This window comes from Prunus dulcis, chromosome 5 (assembly GCF_902201215.1).
Source record: "Prunus dulcis chromosome 5, ALMONDv2, whole genome shotgun sequence".
Classification (NCBI taxonomy): Eukaryota; Viridiplantae; Streptophyta; class Magnoliopsida; order Rosales; family Rosaceae; genus Prunus; species Prunus dulcis.
In genome coordinates this window covers 12,278,714-12,303,018 of record NC_047654.1, presented here as the reverse complement: position 1 = coordinate 12,303,018, position 24,305 = coordinate 12,278,714, and the positions used below count along the sequence as shown (strand labels likewise).

The following is a 24,305-nucleotide window of genomic DNA, read 5'->3' as shown; positions in this document are numbered from 1 at the left end:
ATTTTGTGATGACAGTAAAGAAGGATTTGGCCCCCTAAGGCTAAAATTGCGTATGAGCCACATTTTGTGCACGCTTTTATTCATTGACTCTGATGAGAAATGCAAATTGCAATTGGCCAATGGGCATCTTTCATGACCAGAGCATAACCCACATGGCCCTGTGAAACTCTGTTTAAGGCCCTTATTTTTGGTCAAGTATAATAATCCCACCGCCCACCCAATCATGTATTAAACAAACCATAGACTTTCTTTTTTTATACATATTATATATATATTTTTTCCATTTTCAATCCATTATTTAAGCAAAATCAATCACTGTTTAATTGAATTATTAAATATATCTGGACGAATAATTTCCTCACGCCATGCAGTATTTAATCTAACTTCCAGAAGAAGTCGCAGAGTTTCATCTCTTGAATTGAATCAAGTTGCCATGGCGGCCTATAGGCTTTAGGCCTCTACGTACCCTGCTTTTCTTCTTACAGCCAGCACCTTCAAAAGTTGTCTCCCTTGTCGGTATATATATTTTCGTGCTTCCCTCATTCTTTTGTGTTGATCCGTTTTATTGAAGAGCAAGTAAAGCTGTGGTGTAAAATTGTTAATGTGCAACTTGTTTTTAGCTGAATTTGTTCCGATAACATGAGAGGAATGTGATTCCAATCATGCAAGCATGCTTATGTAGATGATTGATTAGACTGGCAATAAATTACATACCATAATTTTTGTAGCATTCGAATTCCGTACTTGAATATGAACGCATCTGTAACCATTAGAACAACAAGTTCACCATTCTCTGTCACAACATAAACGAATTTATATAAAAAATGCACCCTTCATTCATATATATATATATATGTCAGGAACACCCAATTGATGCCTAGTTTTTCTTCCTCCCTTTTTTTCTGTGGGTCATAAAGAAGATCAGCCTAGGGTTGATCCAATCAAACAGTTTTTCAAACTTCCATGTTCCTAGCTAGCCGTAGTAATGGAAAGGTGCAAGTCAAATAACCTCCTCATCCTCCTATATGGCAACTACACACTACATATATAAAACTTTTGATAATGTGTTAAGTCAAACTTGTTTAATTTAGTTCACATTAATTTTACATAATGCATGAATTGTTTTCAAAGAAATCATTATATAGGACAGCTATATATCATGAGCCCTGCATAGTTGGCTCCTAATTTAAAAATTAATCTGGCCCCGAGACGTGGTTATGAGTGACTGATCCATCATACATTCCTCCTCACCATGTATATGGGATGTTATATTAATTAATTAATTAACCTTGTCACTATTCAGACAGATAATTCTTAAATAATCATAACTATTTTCAACTTTCCAAGTTTTTAATTAACAATACATATATTTTTACAGAAAAACATGCTCATATCACAAGTATATATATAAATGAAAGTGCATGATATATAAGGGGCACCCAAAAAAAACCATTATAATAATTAATAATTACTGTTTGGATTAATAAGTATTAAGTGTCACTTCTTAATTATATGATTAACATCGTGGGATCTTGAAAAGAGAGATAGAAAGTGAAGAGCAATGAAACCAGTACATGGAAACCCTTGATTTAATTATTGATTATCTCTGCTCCTAGTTTTTGAGTGGAGTCGATGGCACTTTTTGCTCACACAAAATCCTATTTTCATGGGAAGATTCGTGTACCGGGCTGTATGGTACTAATTTAATTAAGTATTTGATCATGCCTCATACATAGCAAGCATAATCAGAGACTAACCAGAGAATGCTTGATTAATAAGTTCCTAATCACCTTCCTAGCTGAGTCTCTTATTGGTTACCGAGTTAGCTTACTTGGTAGCATCAAATGGGTATATATTATCCTCACGATGTACCCCCTCCCTGGTTTTGATTTTCTATATTCATTCCCTTTTGTTTGGTGACTGATTGCACCCATTTGAGTTGTGTTCACCAAATTTAATTTATAATTTCAACAATCGAAACTTCTTATTTTTCGCTCGTAATATGAACTTATAAAGTTTACAAGACACTAGCTTCTTAAACCGACTTTTTGACTGGTAATAAATTAGGTTTAAAGTAGATTCGGATTTGAATTAATCAAATACTGTCAAGGGATTTTACTAGTACAGATTTTTATGTTTGGTAGATTATAAGGACATAACTTTCAACTGGTTAACTATACTACTGGTAGAATGGGACAATCTCTCTTAACGTTGATGTCTTCAATTCAATCACTGGTCTTCTCTTTAGGAATATTTGGTTTTGATTGTGATTCATGAATGTTCCATTCCAAACTCATGATCCAATTGATATGTAGCCCTTTTGGACAAAAGTTAGGTGGTAACCTTTAGAGAGAGGGGGGCCTTCTTCAATGATGAAAGTCTGAAATTTTGATATTAATAAAGTGTTACAAAATCCCACCCTTCTTTTCTGTTCCCCAATTTAACCCAGAACCATTGTTAGAGGAGGAGCTGCAGGTAGAGATTTTGTTTGGGAGTGCCAGAATGCGAAAGAGACAGACAAAATCCAACCCTCACCTTCCCCATCTACGAACCCAAAAGTGAAATGAGACCTTCCTAATGGCCAATATAGTGGGTACACATTGCTGCAGAATTTGACACTAAAAAGACATTCAATCTGATTCATTTGAAACTTTTTTTGCAGCCAGCCTATGGCACCCTAATTTCTAGTTCTATGTCCCACAAAACCCATGAAAAATCACTTCGGACTGGTTGGACTGGTGAAGTGCATACTTGATGCTTCCTTTTAGCTTGAAGTATGATGATTGCATGTGAGAAAGCTAATGTCACAACTAAGACATGGTGACATTAAAGTTTTAATAATTTATTTTGTGTGGCAGAAGAAACTTTGGGATGGTGATTGTTGAGTAGAAGATACTCAAAATGATTCTCAACTCTTTAAGAAGGTCCATTATTTTTATTTTCTGCCTTCTTTTCAAGGAAGTGGACATGAACTTTATGGATATTTGTTGTTGCCAGCCACAATCAGAATGATGAACCAAGCAACACCAACAGTAGGTCACTTCCTCACAAGCATCACCAGAAGTTTCTGACTTGTACACAATGAAAAATCGGTTTCTTTTTCTATCTCATCAGTCAACTAAGGATATGGATAGGCATAAGGAAGGACATTGTATTATGGGTAAGCATCGGTTCATATTTGGAATTTTGTGAAAACTATGTATTTGATGGGACAAACGAATCTCAAATTATTCTTATTTTTTAGTTAGAAACCAAAAGAAAATGAGGGAGGGGGGATGTCGCCTTTTTTGTTGAACCGTACAATTAGTCACATTATTGTAATTATTAAATCCTCCTAATATCGTATTATTGGGTTATTCAAATCTCGCATTTATCGTCGGTTCTTTGTAATTTGTTGGCTTTGTGTTTCGTCCTAAGCTTAAACTATTGTATAATGCACTTAAAGAAAAATTAGGGTTAAGTGTGATGTTTAAATTATTTGAGGAGTGTGTAATCAATGTGGTGTCTTTTCAAAAGAAAATTGTGGTAAGTAGAAAATTAGGTGGGAGGAGTTAGTATAATGGCGGTGGGAGCCGAAAATAATAGAAGCACTCGCACTAAAAAGAGGTTAGCACCAAGTCAGAATTCAAACCCAAAACAGAGAAAAGAGTTGGAACACCAAAACTGAATTCGAAAGATACCTTACAAGTCAAGTCCTCATCACATTAACACGAGGTACACCATTTCTAAGTAACATTAGGATTAGTGACTATCTTGTAGATATGCTGATATAAACACAGCCAACGCACTAAGAGAAAGAGCTAACAGAGGGCCTGCAGGAGCCAGTTTCCGGGTAGCGGCTAATCGTATACCTGAAACCATTTAGAGAAAATTGGAAAAATAAAGAAGTCTAGAGGGAGTTGAAGTTCCATTCCAAGAATAAGATCATAGCAGATATTCAAGTCACTATGCACACACTTGTTACTAAATACAAAGATGGCCAGGCAAAAATCTTGAACAAAAAGCATAGCATATGCATACCAAATACCGAAGCGAAAAGGAATGCTGATCCGAACCCAAGGGCATCACCAATAGCTTTTGTCTCTGGTGTTTGCATCAGATAGTAAGCCTACAAGCATACCACAAAATTACAGCCATCTCAAAAAGGTAAGGAAATTGAAAGGAACAGGAAGCTCATTTAGATGAACAAAAACAGAATGTGGCACTTAAACGATGAATTGTGCTTATTTTGATAGGCATTCTTCCACATTTATAAGTGAAATGAAAAGCAAGAGTATGTTTCCCTGGTGTAGTTCATTTGGTGTAAGGAAGCTCATCTGCGGAAAACCGGAAACAAAGTTTATCTCTTCTGCTATTCTGAGGAAGATAGAAACTAACTGTACCATTCATACAGCAAACATATGGCCCTCTTTTCAGGCGGCTGCTCCTTTACAGAAATCTGTAACTTCTGTTGCTTGTCTAGTGTAATACCAGTATAGCCATTATGGTTGGAAACAGGAAATGCAATGTTTCCAAATGCATCATAAATGAAGGCTGCCAATTAGTGCTGCAATGAAGATTGCTAGCATTCAAACATGGAGGCACCCCAACATTTGTTTCTCAAAGTTCCTAAAGATTAGATGCTCTTTGGCCCATTATGAACAAGAAATTAACCAAAAAATGGAATTACGCAAAATAAAATAAAATCTCCAGCATGTGAAAACTTGGAACTAGAACACAATTCACTGTTGTTAACTTGTCACTGTGAAAGCAAGAGTCTTACAGTGCCCATCAGAGCTGCTCCTGAAACCCCGCCGAGAATTGACCCCTTGCTTCCTGATCTCGCATCTGCAAGCAAAAAACCCCTTTGATTGAAAATTAAGCAAAAGTAAATAAAAAAGAAGATATCTTTGTTTTATAGAAATAAATGAATAGCTTACAAGCAAATAGACCACCGCTGAGGAGCAGGAACCCGTAGACTGTAGAAGTAGTTGGGGCATACTCTGCTAGCTGAGAAGTGCACAAGAATCGACGACGCTGCGTTTTGGGTTTGGTTTTGAAGCTTGCATTGTTCATTGCCAATTTGCCATCTCCCGCATTGTAATTGCAGCGATAAGGATGAGAATTGGAAAACGCAGGAGATTTGAAACTGGGAGTTCTGGGATTGCGCTCATACAGGCATCCCCTGGTTACTGCTGAAGCCAAATGCAAAGTGGACGACGACATAGTTCGTTAATTTAGTTTCTGAGTTGTGTTATATACTTGTGGGGGTGCACTCCATGTGTTTGTGAAAATGATAAGGCAGACAGGACGCTGCAGAAGAGGGCGCGCAAAACGAGGGCGCCAATTGTACTTGCGCTTGAGATAAGCCCAATCATATCACAAGCCCACACCACTTTGTTTCTTTTCTTATATGGCAATTAGAGGTAGGTGCAGTCCCATTTTTTCTTTACAATCAAAATAATAATAATAAAAATTTATACAATTCGGTTTGGTTTGATTTTGACAAAAATTGAATGAAACTAATATTATCCGACCGAAATAAAAATCTAAGGTAATATTATTTCCTTGCTCACTTACAATAATTATTGAGGAAATATTCATTTAATTTCTAATTACATTGTTAATTTTAGCATTATCTTCCTCATTTTAATCATTCCACCCGAAAATTGTGTAGAACAGACTTATATGATTGGAGATATTGTACCCTTCATTGAATGAGGGGCCATGAGTTCAAATTTAATTACTAAATAAATAAGAAAATAATTACAAAATTTTGCAAAGAATATGAACACATTAACTCCAAAGAAAAAAGAGCCAAAAAAGAAAAAGCAGCAAAATAAACATATGATCTTGTGTATATAATCTTTCATTTTCCCTTACAAATTTGGTGAATGCAAATTTACATCAGAATCATTATTAAAACTTTCTTTTACACTAAAACAAAATAAAACCAGACACCAATTTCTACATTTCTATACAACCAATTCACCAAGGTCGTCCAAATCGACGGTTGGGATCGATCCATCAATCCATCAGTCAATCAAATCACTCAATTAGTATATGATTTGTTTCTGGTGCGACTGTAGAAACGAAACCGATGGAATTTTCTCATGAATTGTCTGCAATATCTGAGCAGCCGAAGGCCTCAGTGTCGGTGACTGCCGCAAGCACATGGCCGAAACCGAAAGCATAGTCTTGGCTTCTTCAACGTCAAACCCCGCCGCGCCCAGCTGCGGGTCCACCATCCTCGCCGCCTCCGCCACGTTAGCGCCGCCGTCCCTCAGCCTGGGCCCCACCATCGACGTCAAAAACTGGCCCTTTTCCGAGCAGAAGGCTTCCATGCCCGTCACAAGCTCCAGAACCAAAACGCCGAAGCTGTAGACATCGTTTTTCTTGGAGGCGATCCCGGTTCGGAGGTAGTGCGGGTCGGTGTACCCGGGCGAGCCCATCATCGTCAACACGTGACTTTTCATCGACGACGACGGCGGCCGGACCGTCGAGGAAAACCCCATCTTCGCCGACCCGAAATCGCAGAGCTTGCAATTGAGATCTTGGTCGAGCAAGATGTTGGAGGCTTTGATGTCCATGTGAACGATCTGAAGAGGGCATTTCTCGTGGAGGTACTCTAATGCCTGTGCGATTTGGAAGGCGATCGCCATGCGGTTCTTCCATGGCAGCACGGGGCTTGATTCTCCGCCGTGAAGCTTGTCTTGTAGGTTTCCATTGGCAACGTACTCAAAAACCAGAGCACCCTCCTCTGTTCCACACAAAAACAGAGATATATATACATTAATGATTTGATCAAATTGAATCGAACCCAGAAAACAAGATGGCATTTTTAACACTGAAATCTTTAAGGGGTTAATTTGGTACACAATACTGACCTTGTTTATCGCAGTAGCCGAGAAGCTTGACGATGTGGGGATGCTGAAGGTGGAGGAGAATATCGAGTTCTTGCTTGAAAACTTGATTGAGGCGTTCGCTGCCATTGTTAATCTTAATTGCCCAAAACCCAGATGGTTTACGAGCCAAGTAGACATTGCTGTACCCTCCAGATCCGATCACCTTACAAAAATTGTTGGTGGATCTTTCAATCTCATCCCAACTCAACTTCCTCACAGAAAAATTCCCACTTTCACCTGCCATATCATCCTTCTGATCAAGAGGCTCGTGGCTGATGCCTTCAAGACTGCTAAGACTGTTAGAAGTGACGCGGGTTTGCTTGCGTTTTAGTTTGAAGCCGAAGCACCTGAGCACAGCCATGGCTGAAACAAGGAGAAATGCGAGGAAGGCAGCAGAGGAGACTGTGAGAATTATGATAATGGTGTAGTCAACGTGGTGGGTTTTTGAAGTAGAAGCAGTGGTATAAGTAGTATGAGAAGAAGAGGAAGAGAGAGTGGGTGTTGGGATGGAGCGAGAAGCCTCGGAGAAGGAGAAGAAAGAGAAAAACAAGAGAGAGATGGAGGTGGTGAAGAAATAGTAGGTGCTGTTAGACCCACAGACAAAATGGCAAGCGTGTGGGATTTTGGCTGGGCTTGATATAACACCACCAACCTCCTCTGCTTCTGCTTCTTCTTTTTCTCTTTCTCTGACCTTAGATTTGGCCATGGATGGAGGCACAATCTGACAGCCTTGATCTCGATCTAGACATAAAGGAAACAAATGGCAAGCTTCCTTCCTACTTTCTCCACAGAAGAAAATGAATAAAAGGAAAAAGAGAGTATATTTAACTCTCACCCAATCAAAATCAAGATCTTAGTCTCTGTTTTTTTATTTGTTTCATAAAATGAAAAAGAAAAAAGAGAAAAAGAGCAGGTCTCTGTCCCCATTTCCCCAGCTCCCACCAACAAAAAATATATTTATATTCTACTATAATTATTAGGGATTGTTTAATTCTACGGCCTTATCAGAATTTAATACTGTGGTCCAGAGTCCAGACCAGTCAAAATAAGCTTTTGCAGTTTGAACAAGGCATTGTTTTGTGAAGACTTCTGCATCATATATATCCACCACCACCACCAGTCGGTGAATTTTTGCTCAATTTAAAGCTAACATTTAATGTGTTTTATCTACCCCAAAAAAATATCATCCATCTCAACTTCATTTTTTAAAAGGTCCTATAAATGTAGTGATTTGAAACAGATATTCTCTTCATATTATGGGTTCGAGTCGTAGCATTCTTGTAGTATTTGTAAATTTAATATGTTATCACCATATTTTCAATGGAGAAGGGGCTCAAAAATATAAAAAAACTAAAAATATTTTCTAACAACCAAAATAGAAAAACTTAAAAAATACTTATAGGTCTGTAAAAGTGTTTTATGGATATATTTTTTCTGTGAATACTTCCAAGTTATTTTTCTCTGTTAATAACGTTAATAAAAATGCTTCTAAAAAAACTTTTTTCAGCATAAGTAGGGGTGGGCACTCAAATCGACGGACTGAAAATCCGAGCCGAACTACACCGAACCAAACCCAAAAAAAATCGAGTTGACCAAAAAGTCAACAACCCGTCAAAAACCAAACCGAACCGGTTTGGACCGATTTTGGATCCAGTTTCATGTCTTCAAAAATATCGGACCGGGCCGAACCAAACAGGTCAAATTAAAAAAAATATATAATTTCAATATATATTTATATTTAATGTTATATTTTTAATTTTACCCAAAAAAAAAACTAATATTTATCCAAGTTCAATTTCAAAATAACTCTCTTTTCTAACTTTAATATTTATTTTTATATGAAATTGAATAATTTGTTAATTTTCAAGTAAAATAATAATATTTCAGTTGAGAATTGTATTTAAGAAATTATTATTATTATTTTATATAATCCGGTTCAAATTTGAACCGGAATTGGAATTGGACCAGAATCAGTTCAATCCAAACCTGATAGTTTTTGAACTTTTTTTTATTAAAATCGAACTGAACCAAACTGGATGAATAGTGTCGGATCAGTTCTAATTTGAGGCAAAAACCAGTCCAATCGGAATCGTGCTCACCCCTAAGCATAAGAGTAAATTTTAAAGCAAAAATTTATATATTAAGAGTATTATAATTTCTTTTTTAGTTTTTTTTATTTTATTTATAGAAAGAGTATTATCAACGTTTAACTTATGATGTATATGAAGACAATAATTCATTACCATAATTTCTCCGCACAAAAAAAAAAATACTAGCATAAAATGAAATCGCACTTTTATATCACATTATGATTAGGTAAAAAGTAAAGGTTAGGGCATCTAATTAATTAATAATCACATTGAATATGAGGCCACGTGTTATTATAATATCACGTGGCTTTATTTTCTTGTTTTTACTTCTCAATTACGCAAACACACGAATCACAGGGTGAGTGAAGCTTGTTGATTGATTGAGAATCAAAATCATTTCCCCATATTTCTTTTTAAAAGGTGGGGACTTTATTTGAAAAATAATTAGCACGAACCAATAAAGCAAAGCCAATTATTTGTGTGACATTCTTGTGACACATCCATTGAATTTTTGCAAGTATAGGAATGAGAAATGTGTCTATTTATTTATTTATTATTATTGTATGTGGCCTGCAGCTATTGTCTTATTATAAATCAGTGCCCGTGCAGAACCCAATTGCGTATCAACTGCATTAATTTTTTTATCCACGTCCATTTCCTTGCTAATTAGACCAACCACGTACACACAAAAAAACCCCTAATTACTATGACTTTAATATTTAGGGTTTAAATTATGTGAAGGTGCGGGCACGACGTCGTATTCATGATCATATGTAGCTATCTATTACATCTCGACATTAATATATATTTAGAGATATTTATTCAAAAATTCATTTTAACATGATATATTATGAATGTATTGCGATGGTTAGAGGTTGTGTGTATATATTAATATTTGTGCAATGCTTATGTTTCATCTACTGCATATGTATTGTTTATATTATAAAGTTTTGGTTCGATTATGATAACGTAACCACAAACGAAAGCAACTTCGTACCCAGCTGCAGGAGTTGGAATATGATTTTGGAGACTTAAATATATGTGCTTTGAATGTATAATAGTTGCAGTTTGGAGTTGCACAACTATGGAGACTTTAACTTGTCGTGTGTGTCTGTTGAATTTTGGGGAGGGTAGAGTGAAGTAAAAAAGAAATTTAAGCGAAAGAAAATTGAGCAACGTGATAAAACACGGGAACTATTTTAATATTTAAGTTAAAAAATAATATAAAAATGAATCAATCTCAACTCAAATTTCAAATAACGTAATTTCCCCGCGGCAATCCCACCAAAAAAAGAAGAAAAAGAAAATATAATTCCCTGCGGCAGCGGGAAAGCTACGGATCTGAAGCGCGACAGTCGCGTTACGTGGCATTCTTAGGCTCTAACAGGACTTATGGCCGTCACCGCACACCGGACACGTGTCGTGATTTTCAGGCCAGGCTACAGACGTACAGATACACCCACGATTTTACGCCTTTTCACAACAGCCACTGTCGCGCAGCAACGTCTCTCTTTACCAATACTTTATGCCTCCGTTAACATTGGCTGTTACAGAATTAAAAAACAAAAAGGCTTCAAAATTTCAAAAAATAAAAATCACAAAGAACAAAATGTCCCAAATTAAAACCCTAATTAATCAAATTCAATGAGATTAAGAGGGGCTTCGATTCGGTGGCGACCAGTGCACAGACATGAACGTTGGGGACGATGATGACGACGCCGTCAACAAACCCCAAAGACCTCGACAGCAGCGCCACTCGATCGCCCAAAAACCGCCGTCACCGTCAGAGCCACGTGGCCACCGCCATCATCGCCGTCGCGGCGCTCGTAATCTCCACCGCGGCTTGGCTCTCCCTCATCTTCTCCGGCGCCTCTCAGCCCTTCCCTGCCCCTCAAACCCTCACTCCCTCCCGCAATCGCAGCCTCTCACTCTCCCAACAGCAACAACAACTCAGACACTCCCAGGAGCTCACTCTAAACGACATCGTTTTCGGCATTGCCGGGTCTGCCCAACTCTGGAAGCAGCGCAGGGAGTACGTGCGGCTTTGGTGGCGCCCAAACGACATGCGCGGCCACGTCTGGTTGGAAGAGAAGCTCCCCAAAAATGACGTCGATTTGTCCTTGCCGCCGATCATGGTTTCCGAGGACATATCGCGGTTTCGGTACACCAACCCGACTGGTCACCCGTCGGGGCTCCGAATCTCCCGAATAGTTTCCGAGTGCTTCCGCCTCGGCCTCCCCAACGTCCGGTGGTTTCTCCTCGCCGACGACGACACGATTATCAATGTCGATAACCTCGTCGCCGTTCTGAGCAAGTACGACTCGTCGGAGATGGTTTATGTGGGGAGCCCATCTGAGAGTCACTCTGCCAACACTTATTTCAGTCACTCCATGGCTTTTGGTGGTGGGGGAATCGCCATTAGCCACCCTTTGGCTGAAGCCCTCTCTGAAATGCAAGATGAGTGTCTCGAGAGATACCCAAAGCTCTATGGAAGTGACGATCGTCTCCATGCCTGCATTACTGAACTTGGGGTTCCCTTAACCAGAGAACCTGGTTTCCACCAGGTAATTATATATATTTAAATTTACCCATATATATTTCTATTTTACTGAACATTCCATAATTGGTGAAATTGGTTTGCCATTAGTCATAAATCTTTCTGTTTTGGAGAACATTGCTTAATTGGGGAAATGGGTTTGTTATGTATTCATAAATCTTTCTGTTTTAGAGAGCATTGCTTAATTGTGAACTGGGTTTGTCTTGTTGTGGCAGTGTGATATTAGGGGTAATGCTCATGGTCTGTTATCTTCACACCCAATTGCACCATTTGTGTCCATTCACCATGTTGAAGCTGTTGACCCTTTCTATCCTGGCTTCACCTCTCTACAAAGCTTGGAGCTTTTTACACAGGCAATGAGACTCCAACCCACCAGCTTTTTGCAGCGGTCTATTTGCTATGATCGTAGACGCCGTCTCACATTCTCAGTCTCGGTTGGTTATGTGGTTCAAGTATTCCCAAGCATTGTTCTCCCTCGTGACCTTGAGCGCTCGGAGCAGACTTACTCTGCTTGGAATGGGATAAGTCACAGGAATGAATTCGATTTCGATACCAAAGACCCTTATAGGTCTGTCTGTAAGAAGCCTATTCTGTTCTTCTTGAAAGATGTTACAAAACAGGAGAATGCTACATTGGGCTCATATGTCCGGCCTCGAGCAAAAGATGATTTCAAGAGAAAAGTTCTCTGCTTTCCCCGGTTCAGAGTTTTGCGCAATCTGCGGAAAATTCAGGTTTTGGGCTATCCACTCACCAAGAAATGGCATCTGGTGTGTTTCTTCACTCAGCTGTTTTTGCCGTATGCAGAGAGATTGATTTCTTGACATGTCTGTTCTAGTTTTAGTGATTAGTGATATATTGATTTTCCTTTGCACAGGTACCACGACGTTTATGTTGCAAACTGAACCAAACAAGTGAGGAAGTCCTTAGACTAACAGTGGGGCAGTGTGCTAAGGGAGATTTTGGCTCTATTACTGATTCTAAATGACTATGTTAGCAGCGGGGTATTCTCTCAATTAATTTGGATTTTGGACATGAACATCGCTGCTATCTATTCGGATGACCTCCAGCAAATTGAAAACATGTGCTTGCAGATATGAGAATGCTTCATTGTAAACAGAAAAGTTGAAGACAAGCATGCCAACCTACGGCTCGGGTATTACATTCTTTGCCTTCGATTTTGTTCAGAAGGTATCAAATCATAAATTGAGATCGAACATCTGCTAGCTGATTAAGTGAGACAAACAGTAGTTGTTCAAAACTTTGATATGCAAATTAGTAAACCCTAATGCCTGTGTGCTGAGCTTCTTCTAATCTTTTACTCGTTTTTGTAACTCAAGGCTAACGGTTGAATGGATTTGATGTGACCAAATTCCAAAAAGTTGTGAGCTGCTAAGCATTTCTTACTGTGCTCATGGAGCTGTTTGAGTGAGGAAAATTAAGTCAAAAGTTATGTCTGCTGCTTTGAAAATGATGTAATGGTTGAATTTACAGGCCATTAGATTGAGGGACGGTAGGACTTTCTTGTCGATTGACCGTCAAGACTCGTAAATATTCAGAAACTTACAGTTGAGGTAGACTTCATCTCGGACTGGATTGCGCCGAGGCACCTCAATATTTTTGACCTTTTTGGTGTCGCATGGCCTATGGTGCCTCGCTGGCTAGTTGGTCATGGTCCACGATTCAGGTTGTGGGGCCCATGTTGAGGTGAGTGATAACAGTAGGCCTAGATTTAGACTAGTTGGTATAGTAGGCCCAAATTGGTTTTTTGAAGTGGCCTAATGTTTTATATTTTTCACCTTCATAGCTCCAGATGTGGAAACCAGAAATACATATCAATTTTGTTGGGTACCTCCCAATGTAGGAACCCTAGGTTTTGTTTCGTTTGCTAGCGAAAAAATAAATAAATCATAATAAATGTAAAAGAGCAATTTGTTGTATATATAAAGGTCCCTAGAGATAGTAGAGTAATTTTCATTTTTAGTAATAAGGGAAGCTCCCTAGGGATGCTATGGTAATTCCCATTTCTAGTAATACACCTTTTCTTTCCAAATGCCTATTTTGCGGAAAGAAACGAAAAACGTTACAGGGACTGGTGGGAGTAAAAATTGAGTTGCAAGTTGCCGGATTTGTGGTACAACTAAAGGTTAGTAGGTCTTGAGTTCGATTTACATCGAATTCATTGATTCGTGCCAGAAAATACTGAGTTGGTTTTTTGTTGCCCTTATTATCATGTAGAAAGGGAAACAAGTGAATTCTAAAGCTTTGTCACATACATTTTTTCTTTTTTATCCAAGAATAAAGCAAACACAACACACTATTGTGTGTCTGAGGGTAGGTCAGTGTAAAAACAAGCCAAGATGGGATAGGAGAGAGCATGTTAGGGTCCAGCTCAGAGGTGAGAAGTAAGATATAGAGGGGGCATTTTAAAAAAAAGGAAATTATTAATATAAATATATATAAGTGGTTAAAAATAAAAATGAGAGAAAAAAAGAAAAGAGAAGAGGAGCAAGTGGCATGTGCAGTGATCGGGGGGCATGGGGTAGATGCCAGGCAGTTAGGGGTTTCTCAAATCCGGGAGAAACGCCACGCACGTTCCACCCCTCCATCCCTTCCCTCATCCTCTCATGTATTGGGCCCCTTTCTACAGCTGTGCCAATCTGTTCTTGTCTCCCCCTCAACCTAAAATGCTTAATGCTCTTCTCTTCTCTTCTCTTCCTTACCCTCCCTTCTCTCCCTCCCTCTCTCTTTCCCCAAACTCCTATCTCATCATTCTTTCACTCACTTACCCATCCACCTCTACTTTTTTGAATTTTTAAATTTCTACTTTTTTTTAGTTGATTGAATGCTCGGACACGATTGATAAATTGATAACATAACATGTTAGATTAAGTACACGTGGTTATTGAACATTCAATTGATAGATTGATAACATAACATATTAGACTAACTACATGATTATTCGCAGTCTCTCTTTTTGTCTGCCTCAAAACTTCAACCTAGTGCTTTACCCATGTGGGTTTCTTTCGCCCACATATTCTTTTTCTTCCATGGCATGATTTGGTGATTATATTAGTTGATTCAACATTTGAACACAATTGACATTTTGATAACATAACATGTAAGACTATAATCAGATGATTATTTACGGCCTCTCTTATTGCCAGCCCCTCTTATTGCCGGCCCCAAAACTTCAACCTAATGCTTTATCCCACATGGGTTTCTTTCACCCACATTTCTTTGTACTTTTTCTTGTTTTTCTATTGCATGATTTGGTGATTCTATGGTATGGAACAAACTAAACAATGCAAATACTCCATTTTAATATAAGTGCCGCTACCCTTTTCTTACATGGGCATCCATCCATGTTACAATCCGGTGGTCTAAATCTAATAACATTTTCATGTTAGCAACATAATGGTTACCATGTGAGAGTAGCCAATTGTTCCTTACCTATTCGTTAGGGCAAAACAAAAGAAAGAAAAAAAATAAAAAGGTCCACTTCTAACTTGTTGTTATATATATATTTACTAAAAAGAATCACATGCAGCGAATCGAAAACTTGTTGGACAAATAATATCACAGAATGAGATCCCTTAATTAATGACCATTTATATAAAAGTCACCAAATTAATTTGGGGAGAGTTCTAATTTAAAACTCTCTAGCTGTCTCATTAACTCTAATACCTTTAATTTGTTTTAATTAACATATAAGCAAATACTACATCATGCATGCATATACATATATATATATATATAGAAATTCTCCAATGCGGACATTTGGACGTTATTATCATGCGGACCTCATGCATTTTGTATTGTCTTTCTCTACTTTCCTGCCTGTCTATTTACAATAGTATTCACAAGATAATAACGTGCGAACATCCAGATAAAAGAATAACTGTGTATATATGATTGGTACAATGATATATGGATATTAGGGTTTTGCAGGATGATGAAAGAGAGTTGAAGAATGAGAGTGAGAGCGTGTGATGTGGCCCACAAAGTGTTAATGCGATTAAAAGCTGGATGTATATACAAATGGGGAAAATGGGTTACCAGTTGAGGCTTTTGTTTGTGTGAATGGAAAAAGGGTTTTAAAAAGGAAAGAATAAGCTGCAACAGGAGTTGTGCGCTGTCAATTCGTGTAAATTTTAAGCATATATAATTAATTGCTGCTGGCATTGGCATTGTTGGTGTAAAATAGGCCTCATTAAATAAATTTTAAAAAATTTAAAAAATTATTTGTGTTTAAATTGTATTTATGATGAATTCCATCGGCCTCTCTACGGGCTCCAATCACATGGGACTTATTGAGCATGTCAGATGGGAGATGGGGCCGACAAAGCTTTGTTTAAACTAAAGTCATCTGACAACATCACAGGTACTCCAAGCCCTCCTCCCTCCAGGCTAATTCAAAGTTTCGATGTGGGATTAAAATTTCCTACCTCTTTCTCTTTCTTTCTATCATTAGCAAATAGTCACTTTATTCATTTTTAATCCTTTCATATAATATATATATATATATATATATATATATATGAGGATTGAGGAAGAGGAGGAGCGTCTTGTATAATTTAATTGGTAAGCTAAAGATAAAGATAAAAGATTAATAAAGCCGCAGATCTTAGAGTATTTGTGTGGTTGGGTTGGATTTAAACTAGGGTTAGGTTTGATGAGAGTGTGCAGATCATATTCTGATTCCTGTGCTAATTAGTGTGCCTCGACAATTTGGAATTTGCACTAAAAGGGTGTCATCAATTTGAATGTGAGCAAAGCAAATTACCAAAAGGAATATGCTACTGCCCTCTTAGTCGTATGTACGCAAAATTTGACCGTTAATTTCATGCGCTACTATTTATGCACGCGTGAACGACTGTTGATAACACAGCTCGGACGGTAGAAACCGGAGAGTGAGTGAATTGAGGGGAAGGGGGCAAAATTTTGGTGGTGCCAAGGGTTATGGTAAAGTTAAAGCAAAGTCCAACTGTACATGGCCACAAGCACAGAGAGGGATTGTTGGGTCAATTCGATATGACATTATTGGAATGGCAAATAAAAGATCGCCCTGGACTGGATTTTTATTCCTAAAGATGGATGTGAGAATTGCCTAGCTCTGCCTGCCGCCCCCTTGGTCATTTCATTTTGAGTTTTTTTTTTTTTTTTTTTTTTGGGGTGGCACTGTATTAGATAATATTATTAATAAATATTATTTTAAAATAATATTTTAAGGAAAAAAAGAGAGTAAAATATGGTGGTAAATGGTTTTGACAATTATTAGCAGCAAAGTGAGAGCCGCTGACAACATAGCATCTCTTCAAGTTTTTTCTCTCTCTCTCTCTCTCTTAATCATCATCATCTCCCTCATAATCGTCATCTCTCCATTCATTCATTTCTTTCTCTCTCTTTCTCTTTCTTCATTTATCTCTCGCCCCCCACAGCCCATCCACTCTTTCTGTCTTTTCTTTTCTTCTCTGTCTGTCATTTTTTGCAGGCAGAGCGCAGCAGGAAAGAGTGCAGTTGAGATGGGGATGATGATGATGATGATGATGATGCCCTCCTGCTCCTCATCAACCTTATTTCTTTCTTCTTTACTGCTTCCTCTTTTTCCTTAATTATTATCATTTTTGTTTTCTGTTTTTTATATTCTTTTTCCTTTTTATTTTTCTGTTGGTTTAAGTAAACAAAAACAAAGGAATAAAAATCAAATCTGAATGAAAGACTGGAGGTGAAGGCCAGCACTAACTCATAGGAATTCACTTTCTGCCTTTCATCTTTCCAGTTGTCTAATCTCTTCCCTTTTGCTTCCTCCTTCTCTTTCACCAAACCTCCCCTTTTGCTCCCACTTAAATTTCCCTCAATATCACTCATTACCCTCCTCTTCTCTCTCTCTCTCTCTCTCCATTTTCTCTCTCTCCTCTTTCACCCAACAAGGAGAAAGAAGTAGAAGGAGAAGAAGAAGATCTACCACTTAATGCAACCCCACCCCCCAGTACAAGGACTTACAGCAAACACTTCATTGCCCAATTGGGCACATGAATTACCCACAATTTTGAAGACCCACTTGTGCTTTTTTGAGAATTGAGAAACCCATTTTCTCAATTTTCTCAATTCCCAATATCAAATATGCAGCAAGGAGCTGGAGGGGCCCAAACCCATTATGGAGTTGGGGAAGCTGAAGACATGGGAGCTGCTGCTGCTGCTGCTGCTGGTCCTTCTTCTTCTTCCATGGCAGCCGCAGCAGCAGAAGCTGGAGACCAAGCCCAGCTAGTAGAAGCAGCCTCGCCAATCAGCAGCAGGCCTCCTGCTTCCGCTTCTGTCAATCTGGACGAGCTCATGACTCTCTCTGGAGCAGCTGCTGCGGCTGAAGACGCTCTCGCTGCTTCGAGAGACGAAGCAGATCGCGGTGGCGGTGGCGTTGGGTCCAGCGGCAACAGGTGGCCGCGCCAAGAAACCTTGGCCCTTCTCAAAATCAGGTCAGAGATGGATGTATCCTTCCGCGACGCGACCCTCAAAGGCCCCTTGTGGGAAGATGTTTCCAGGTAATAATTACTAATCAAAAATTATATTTTTCTTTTTCTTCTGATTTTCAGCATTTTTGGCATTCCCAATATTGATTATTGATGGGTTTTTGCAAAATTCCTTTCTTGAAAACAAAAACAAAACCAAAAGAAAAAAAAGAAAAAAAAAAGGAAAAGAAAAAAAAAGGGGAAGAAATGATTTGATTTCTGCAAATATACATACACAGCCAGCCAGCCAGCCGCACATGGGACATGGGGGCTTCTATCTCTTTCCATCACGATTCACGAGTCGGGCATCTTTCTTTCTTTCTTTCTTTTCCTTCTTGGAATATAGAGCGGCTCAGATCCACTGCATGACTTGTACCCAATCCCCCCTATCCCTCGCTCCCCTCTCTTTTTTGTTTTTTCTTCTCCTTCAAAATATAATTTTATTACCCAAAAATTTGAAAATCCCGATAAGATTTCCCCACATCATAATTATAATATAGTAATTTTTTCCCACTCTTTTCTCTCTTAACCCCTTATTTTAATGCTTCTAATTTCCCACTATGGACAGGTAATATTACATTATTCTATAGGAGAGATAGAGACCAAGTGAGGGACCATTGGGAGAGAGGGGGGGAGCCTGGATTGTTCTCTCCCCTCTCATTTTTCTTCTTTCTCTTTTGTCTTCTTCCAACTCAGGTCCTAGTTGGGAATACGATCAGGATCAAGATTTAATTTTTTTTAATTTTTTATATAAGTGGTATTCGCTATCGGGAATTTGAACACAAGACTTCGGATGCAAGACCTGGAATATAAAATACATTACATTTTTTTATAAAGATTTTATAATATTGTAGTAGTGAGAGTGAGTGCATGGTTTCGTACACATTGTGCAGGAAGCTAGCGGAGTTGGGGTACAAAAGAAGTGCCAAGAAATGCAAGGAGAAATTCGAGAACGTGCACAAATATTACAAGCGGACCAAAGAAGGCCGCGCGGGTCGTCAAGACGGCAAGAGCTACAAGTTCTTCAGTGAGCTAGAGGCTCTACACGGCACCACCGCCGCCACGTCCTCAGTCAACGTGTCAGCCTCTCCCTCTATCCACGTCACCCACGCTTCCCCTAACCCGGTTTCTATCGGGTTCAGCAACCCCATGCCCATCTCATCCTTCAGAATGTCACCCACAATTCCCGTAATGCCCTCCCAACAACCTCCCCCTACATTTCCAGTAATGCCCTCCTCCCAACCGCCACAGACAGCAGCAACAACGGCCACTCCAATGGACATAAACTTTTCTTCCAACAGCTCGTCTTCGTCCCCGGGGACCGACGACGAGGACGACGATGATGACGTGGAAGGAGAGCCTTCGAATCGAAAACGGAAGAGAGGGGGTGCTAGTACTAGCGGCAGCACCCGAAAGATGATGGAGTTTTTCGAGGTCCTGATGAAGCAGGTGATGCAGAAGCAAGAGACCATGCAGCAGAGGTTTCTAGAAGTAATAGAGAAGAGGGAGCAGGACAGGACCATAAGGGAAGAGGCGTGGAAGCGTCAGGAGATGGCTCGGCTGACTCGGGAGCACGAGCTCATGAGCCAAGAGCGAGCCATCTCCGCGTCCAGAGACGCCGCCATCATCTCTTTTCTGCAGAAAATTACTGGTCAGACTATCCAACTACCTCCGCCCGTCAACGTCCACGCCGCTCCGCCGCCACCTGTCCCTCCGTCGGTGCCGGTTGTCATGCCGTTGGCTCAGCAATCGGTACAGCCGCCGATACAGACATCGTATCATCAAACGACGCCGCAGCAGCAACAGCCTCCGCAGCAACAACACGGGCAACAGGTTCGTCACCATCAGCAGCAGTCGCAGAATCTTCAGGTGGTGCTGGCTGTACCGGAGCAGCAGGTGCAGCCTCCGCAAGAGAATATTGCTAGCGGAGGAGGAGCAGGAGGGAGCTTAGAACCGGCGTCGTCTTCGAGATGGCCCAAGGCGGAGGTGCTTGCACTGATAAAGTTGAGAAGTGGGCTCGAGTCGAGGTACCAAGAGGCGGGGCCCAAGGGTCCACTTTGGGAGGAGATTTCGGCGGGGATGGGGCGGATGGGGTACAAGAGGAGTTCCAAGAGATGCAAAGAGAAATGGGAGAACATCAACAAGTACTTCAAGAAGGTGAAGGAGAGCAATAAGAAGCGGCCCGAGGACGCGAAAACATGTCCATATTTTCATGAACTTGATGCTCTTTACCGGAAAAGGATACTCGGCGGCGGCGGTGGAGGCGGCAGCAGCAGCTCATTGGGTAACCAGAACAGGCTGGAACAACCACAACAACAGCAACTGCAGCTGGAGAACCCGAAATCAGATTCGGCAACGCAGCCGCAAGATAGGAGCTTAGAGGCCCAACCAAGTGTGCCTGTAATGCCACAAACACAAGAGGCAGTGGTAGCTACTGATCAATCAGAAAACAAGAACGGAAATCAAAGCGCAAATGTGGAAAATCTCTTTGGAGAGGCAACAGATGAGGCAGCCAAGAAGGTAAAGTTATTCCATATAATGCTTAGCCAAGAACATTTGTTATAGGAAGCACCAAATTTGTTGAACAAAATTTGATGTGACAAAATGATGTATTCATTTTCTTTGTTATAAATAAATGAGATTTAATTAAACTGGGTGCACATTATTTTGGCGAACCGAAATTTGTAAACAATTTTGATGGGTTTATATTTATCACTTAGCTCTTATATATGCTGATTATTGTGTTTATATTTGAAGCCAGAAGACATTGTGAAGGAGTTGATGCAGCAGCAGCAGCAGCAGGAGGTGCATGATCATCTTCAACAATTAGCGGTAGATGACTATGATAGGATTGAGGAAGCCAATAGCGACGATATTATGGATCAAGAGGAGGACATGGAAGACGATGATATCGATGAAGAAGACGATGAGGAAATGGAAGAAGAGAGGAAGATGGCTTATAAGATAGAGTTTCAGAAACCGAACACAACAGGCCAGTCCTCTAATGGGGGAGGCAATGGGGCTGCCTCATTCTTGGCCATGGTTCAATGAGTGCATGAGAAAGAGAAAAGAATATGCATTGCATGGCCAAAATTTACTGTACCATATGTACGTATCTACTTCCTGTTCAGAAAAATCAGAAGCAGCTCAAGTAAGATTATACCTCACATGATCACATCTACCTGAGCAGTTGGAAATCCTGATAGCATATATTTCTTCCAATTTCTTTTCTTTTTATAATTTGTTTTCTTAAATTTCTTTCATTCTCCTTTGCTCATCACCCAATTCATCATCTTCTTCTGATTTTTGTTGTTCCTCTTGATCTTCTTCTTCTTCTTCTTCTTTTTCTACTTCTTGGGTAGGATAGCTTTTCTGAGATGAATTAATATCTTGGATCAGTTTTCTTCCAATTTATTGATTTATTGGTGAATAAAGAACCGTTTCAAGGAAAAAAAACGGAAGGGGGATTGGATTAAGACACAAGCAAAATAAGCTGCTTGCTCTAAAATTCCAAGCAGCAGCATCTTCATAAGAAAAACAAAACAAAGCCCGGAAAAGAGAGGGAGAAGAAGTGACAGTCTCATCAGAAGCAGAAGCAGAAGCAGATGATTCAGCAGTATTCTTTTTTTACTTTTATTTATTTATTTTTGTTCTTGTTAATTAAGCTTTCGTTTTACTTCTTCTGTAACTTGCTTGGTTTATTTGAATGAATGAATGAACAAGCTGGGCTCTCTAGAATTCATCTTCCCTATTCAAATTCTGCACCATTATTTATATTTTCTTTTTGTAATCTTCCTATTTTCCATAAACTTTCCATAAAATGTATATTATCTATTATCTTTTATCTTTTATCTTTTATCTTTATCTTTTATCTATTCTCTGGTGTGATGTGAAACTGAAAAAGTTGCAGATAAAGATGAGCATGGTGATAAAAACAACCAGATAATTCATTTATGGTAGACAGACAAATGGGCTTATTTATTTTTATCGACAACTTGCGTCACTGATGCCAGCTAAACGGTGAGAGAGAGAGAGAGAGAGAGAGAGAGAGAGAGAGAGAGAGAGAGAGGTTTTTCACTTTCAAGCAGGACTTTTTGAGAAATATGGGGCTTTCAGCTTTCGGCTTTCTGCTTTGGCCGAACATGTGGTGGTGGGAGTGTTAGGCATTTGGCTGCTGATCGCCACGTCAGCTGATAACGGGATTTACACATAGCTTTGTCTGCACTCTCAATCTCCCATTATAGCCCAGTTGTTTTGATGCTGTTGTTGTATTCCAAGGGTTGACTTGCTTATCTTAATATAATCACTTAATTACCTGTAATTTGATAACAATCTTGTTTAATATTTGTAAATCTTTGATTAGTTTTGCTTCTTGTTATTGTTAATTATCTGAATGCAAGGACGACTTGAGGCCATCATTTTGATTACTTGTTCTCATCAACTTCTTAATCACCTTCTCTTCTTTAACAAAACTAATTTATCTCATAATTAATCTTAAACAACTTGCACCACCTGCTACAGTTTTCAAATCTCATGATTCATTGTATCCCACATGCCACATGCCACATGCCACATGCCATTTCTCTTTCACTTTTCAAGTGTTCGGGTAATAATGAGTTCGAAATCATACAGCAACCTCTTCACAAAATAAGTCATTCATTGTATTTAATAATTGACTCGTGTGTTTGCTGATATGAGCTTAGTCACGTTGATTAAAATAGATCTGAATTTGAATTACTCTCTTTGTAATTTATATTAGATTAAATTATAATATCGTTTGTAGTGATGAGTGTTTATTTTTCTTTCGATACTTTGATTTTTTTAAAGTATTTCTAACTACCATTAACAGTACACATACCTCATAATCTCAAAGTACAAATACATAAAGAGAAGTTCACTAAATACATACACAGCACATGGGCAAAGAGGTGTGCTTGGTTGGTGTGGGTGGAAGGATGAATTATTAACACTGAATTAATGAAGGTCCACAGGCTGTATTCTTTTCTCGTTCTGCATCCATCAAGTAATAAAGGTTGAAGAAACCAGGGAACAAGGATGTAATAAAGTTTGAAGAATACATGCATCTTAATTTAGGTGTATACATTATTATTATAACTAATAAATAAACAATTTAACATGACAGAGCAGTGTATAATTGAATTGATTCTCGTATCCAAAAATAAAAATAAAAACTGAATTGATTCTTTCTTGTTTTCCAAGTTGATTACATGGTAAGTCATTCTACACGCTACATTGTTGGATCAAAATGATGCTTTAATAAATAAATAATTAGATACGTGAGTGAGTTGTATCGGTTAGTTACGATAATGAATTTACATTCCTTGCGTCTGAATTCGAATCTCACCTTCCGTAAATTTTCGAATCCGTCTCTACATAAATTGGATTAAATTTAAAAAATATAACTTGTATCGAAAAAGTTCATAAATAATAGGTTATTTTATTCAATATTTGATGATGGCATGGCGTCCTTTCTAAGTTCCAATTTGAAGATGAAGTCTATGAATGAAGTGAAAGCGGTGTGATGAGATTCCTTCCTTTTGCACCACGCACGTGTACTGTCTGTCTGTCTGCCCTATCACTTTTCAGCTTTCATCAAACTCATCAACGTCGTCATCGGTAACAAAAGATTTGTACCCTGTTTTTTCAGTCACTTTATTTTCCTTTTTTACTGCTCCAATTTGTTTTTTATATTATTATTCATGGCTAAAATTACTAGCTTGCAGGGTAAGTGTCATAGCTGCCGATTGGTAACCAAGAACTATTGAAGGAAACCAAAAACAGAAAGAACCTTTTATGGAAACATGGTGATACATGCTTGTTTGTATTCTATTCATACGTTTATTCAACACAAAAATGTTATAAGAAATCCTTTGATTAAAAAAATAATAAAAATATAAGAAATCTTAATTCATTTATGTAACTTTACTCTTTATGTATAATGATTTATCATATGCATATATGTCTCGGGTTTCCTTTCAATATCACCATAGGTGTTAGCAACCCTATAGGGATTAGGATTATGAATTATGGATTATGCTAATGACTCTAATGCGAAGATGCATGTGAGTCTCAGTGTGGACATGCAAATCCCACATACATGGCTAGAAGCCAGATGCATTCCACATGCATCAATAGTTGATGATCATAATGACTAGTTGATGATCATAATGACTTTCAACTGTAGATGCATCAATAGTTGATCGTAATGACTTTCAACTGTAGATGCATCTTGATCCCACAATGGTGA

At 38.8% G+C, this 24,305-nt stretch overlaps 4 protein-coding genes across 5 annotated transcripts; 2 read left to right on the top strand and 2 right to left on the bottom strand.

Annotated features, from left to right (window-relative positions):
• Positions 1-3,618: 3,618 nt before the first annotated feature.
• LOC117627831 (protein FATTY ACID EXPORT 4, chloroplastic) lies at positions 3,619-5,351 on the bottom strand. The gene is made up of 4 exons (XM_034360090.1): positions 4,920-5,351; positions 4,763-4,827; positions 4,021-4,108; positions 3,619-3,851 (listed from the first exon to the last, which is right to left on the bottom strand). Exons 1-4 carry the CDS (start codon positions 5,203-5,205, stop codon positions 3,742-3,744), a joined length of 549 nt encoding a protein of 182 aa, XP_034215981.1. The 5' UTR covers positions 5,206-5,351; the 3' UTR covers positions 3,619-3,741.
• Positions 5,352-5,807: 456 nt separating this feature from the next.
• Positions 5,808-7,814, bottom strand: LOC117627830 (probable receptor-like protein kinase At4g10390). The gene is made up of 2 exons (XM_034360089.1): positions 6,867-7,814; positions 5,808-6,739 (listed from the first exon to the last, which is right to left on the bottom strand). The coding sequence occupies exons 1-2, from the start codon at positions 7,588-7,590 to the stop codon at positions 6,036-6,038; spliced, it is 1,428 nt and encodes a 475-aa protein (XP_034215980.1). The 5' UTR covers positions 7,591-7,814; the 3' UTR covers positions 5,808-6,035.
• Positions 7,815-10,466: 2,652 nt separating this feature from the next.
• Positions 10,467-12,817, top strand: LOC117627948. The gene is made up of 3 exons (XM_034360269.1): positions 10,467-11,538; positions 11,747-12,298; positions 12,406-12,817. Exons 1-3 carry the CDS (start codon positions 10,681-10,683, stop codon positions 12,514-12,516), a joined length of 1,521 nt encoding a protein of 506 aa, XP_034216160.1. The 5' UTR covers positions 10,467-10,680; the 3' UTR covers positions 12,517-12,817.
• A 4,022-nt stretch (positions 12,818-16,839) lies between these two features.
• Positions 16,840-21,811, top strand: LOC117627356 (trihelix transcription factor GTL1). Of its 2 annotated transcripts, none has more exons than XM_034359420.1 (3): positions 16,840-18,070; positions 18,931-20,557; positions 20,799-21,811. In XM_034359420.1, exons 1-3 carry the CDS (start codon positions 17,655-17,657, stop codon positions 20,808-20,810), a joined length of 2,055 nt encoding a protein of 684 aa, XP_034215311.1. In that variant the 5' UTR covers positions 16,840-17,654; the 3' UTR covers positions 20,811-21,811. The 2 variants fall into 2 exon arrangements, with proteins under 2 accessions (XP_034215311.1, XP_034215309.1); XM_034359418.1 differs by having other exon boundaries at positions 16,844-18,070; positions 20,795-21,811.
• Positions 21,812-24,305: the final 2,494 nt, after the last annotated feature.

What these genes read in the sequence shown, in the direction of transcription:
- LOC117627831 (XM_034360090.1), bottom strand. Translation starts at nt 5,205, where the DNA reads ATGTCGTCGTCCACTTTGCATTTGGCTTCAGCAGTAACCAGGGGATGC. An exon ending in GAGCAGCTCTGATGGGCACT is followed by an intron (nt 4,109 to 4,762) that starts GTAAGACTCTTG and finishes GTATGCTTGTAG; the next exon opens with GCTTACTATCTGATGCAAAC. An exon ending in CCTTTTCGCTTCGGTATTTG is followed by an intron (nt 3,852 to 4,020) that starts GTATGCATATGC and finishes AAATGGTTTCAG; the next exon opens with GTATACGATTAGCCGCTACC.
- LOC117627830 (XM_034360089.1), bottom strand. Translation starts at nt 7,590, where the DNA reads ATGGCCAAATCTAAGGTCAGAGAAAGAGAAAAAGAAGAAGCAGAAGCA. An exon ending in CGGCTACTGCGATAAACAAG is followed by an intron (nt 6,740 to 6,866) that starts GTCAGTATTGTG and finishes TGTGTGGAACAG; the next exon opens with AGGAGGGTGCTCTGGTTTTT.
- LOC117627948 (XM_034360269.1), top strand. Translation starts at nt 10,681, where the DNA reads ATGATGACGACGCCGTCAACAAACCCCAAAGACCTCGACAGCAGCGCC. An exon ending in GAGAACCTGGTTTCCACCAG is followed by an intron (nt 11,539 to 11,746) that starts GTAATTATATAT and finishes TTGTTGTGGCAG; the next exon opens with TGTGATATTAGGGGTAATGC. An exon ending in TCACCAAGAAATGGCATCTG is followed by an intron (nt 12,299 to 12,405) that starts GTGTGTTTCTTC and finishes TCCTTTGCACAG; the next exon opens with GTACCACGACGTTTATGTTG.
- LOC117627356 (XM_034359418.1), top strand. Translation starts at nt 17,655, where the DNA reads ATGCAGCAAGGAGCTGGAGGGGCCCAAACCCATTATGGAGTTGGGGAA. An exon ending in TTGTGGGAAGATGTTTCCAG is followed by an intron (nt 18,071 to 18,930) that starts GTAATAATTACT and finishes CACATTGTGCAG; the next exon opens with GAAGCTAGCGGAGTTGGGGT. An exon ending in CAGATGAGGCAGCCAAGAAG is followed by an intron (nt 20,558 to 20,794) that starts GTAAAGTTATTC and finishes TTATATTTGAAG; the next exon opens with CCAGAAGACATTGTGAAGGA.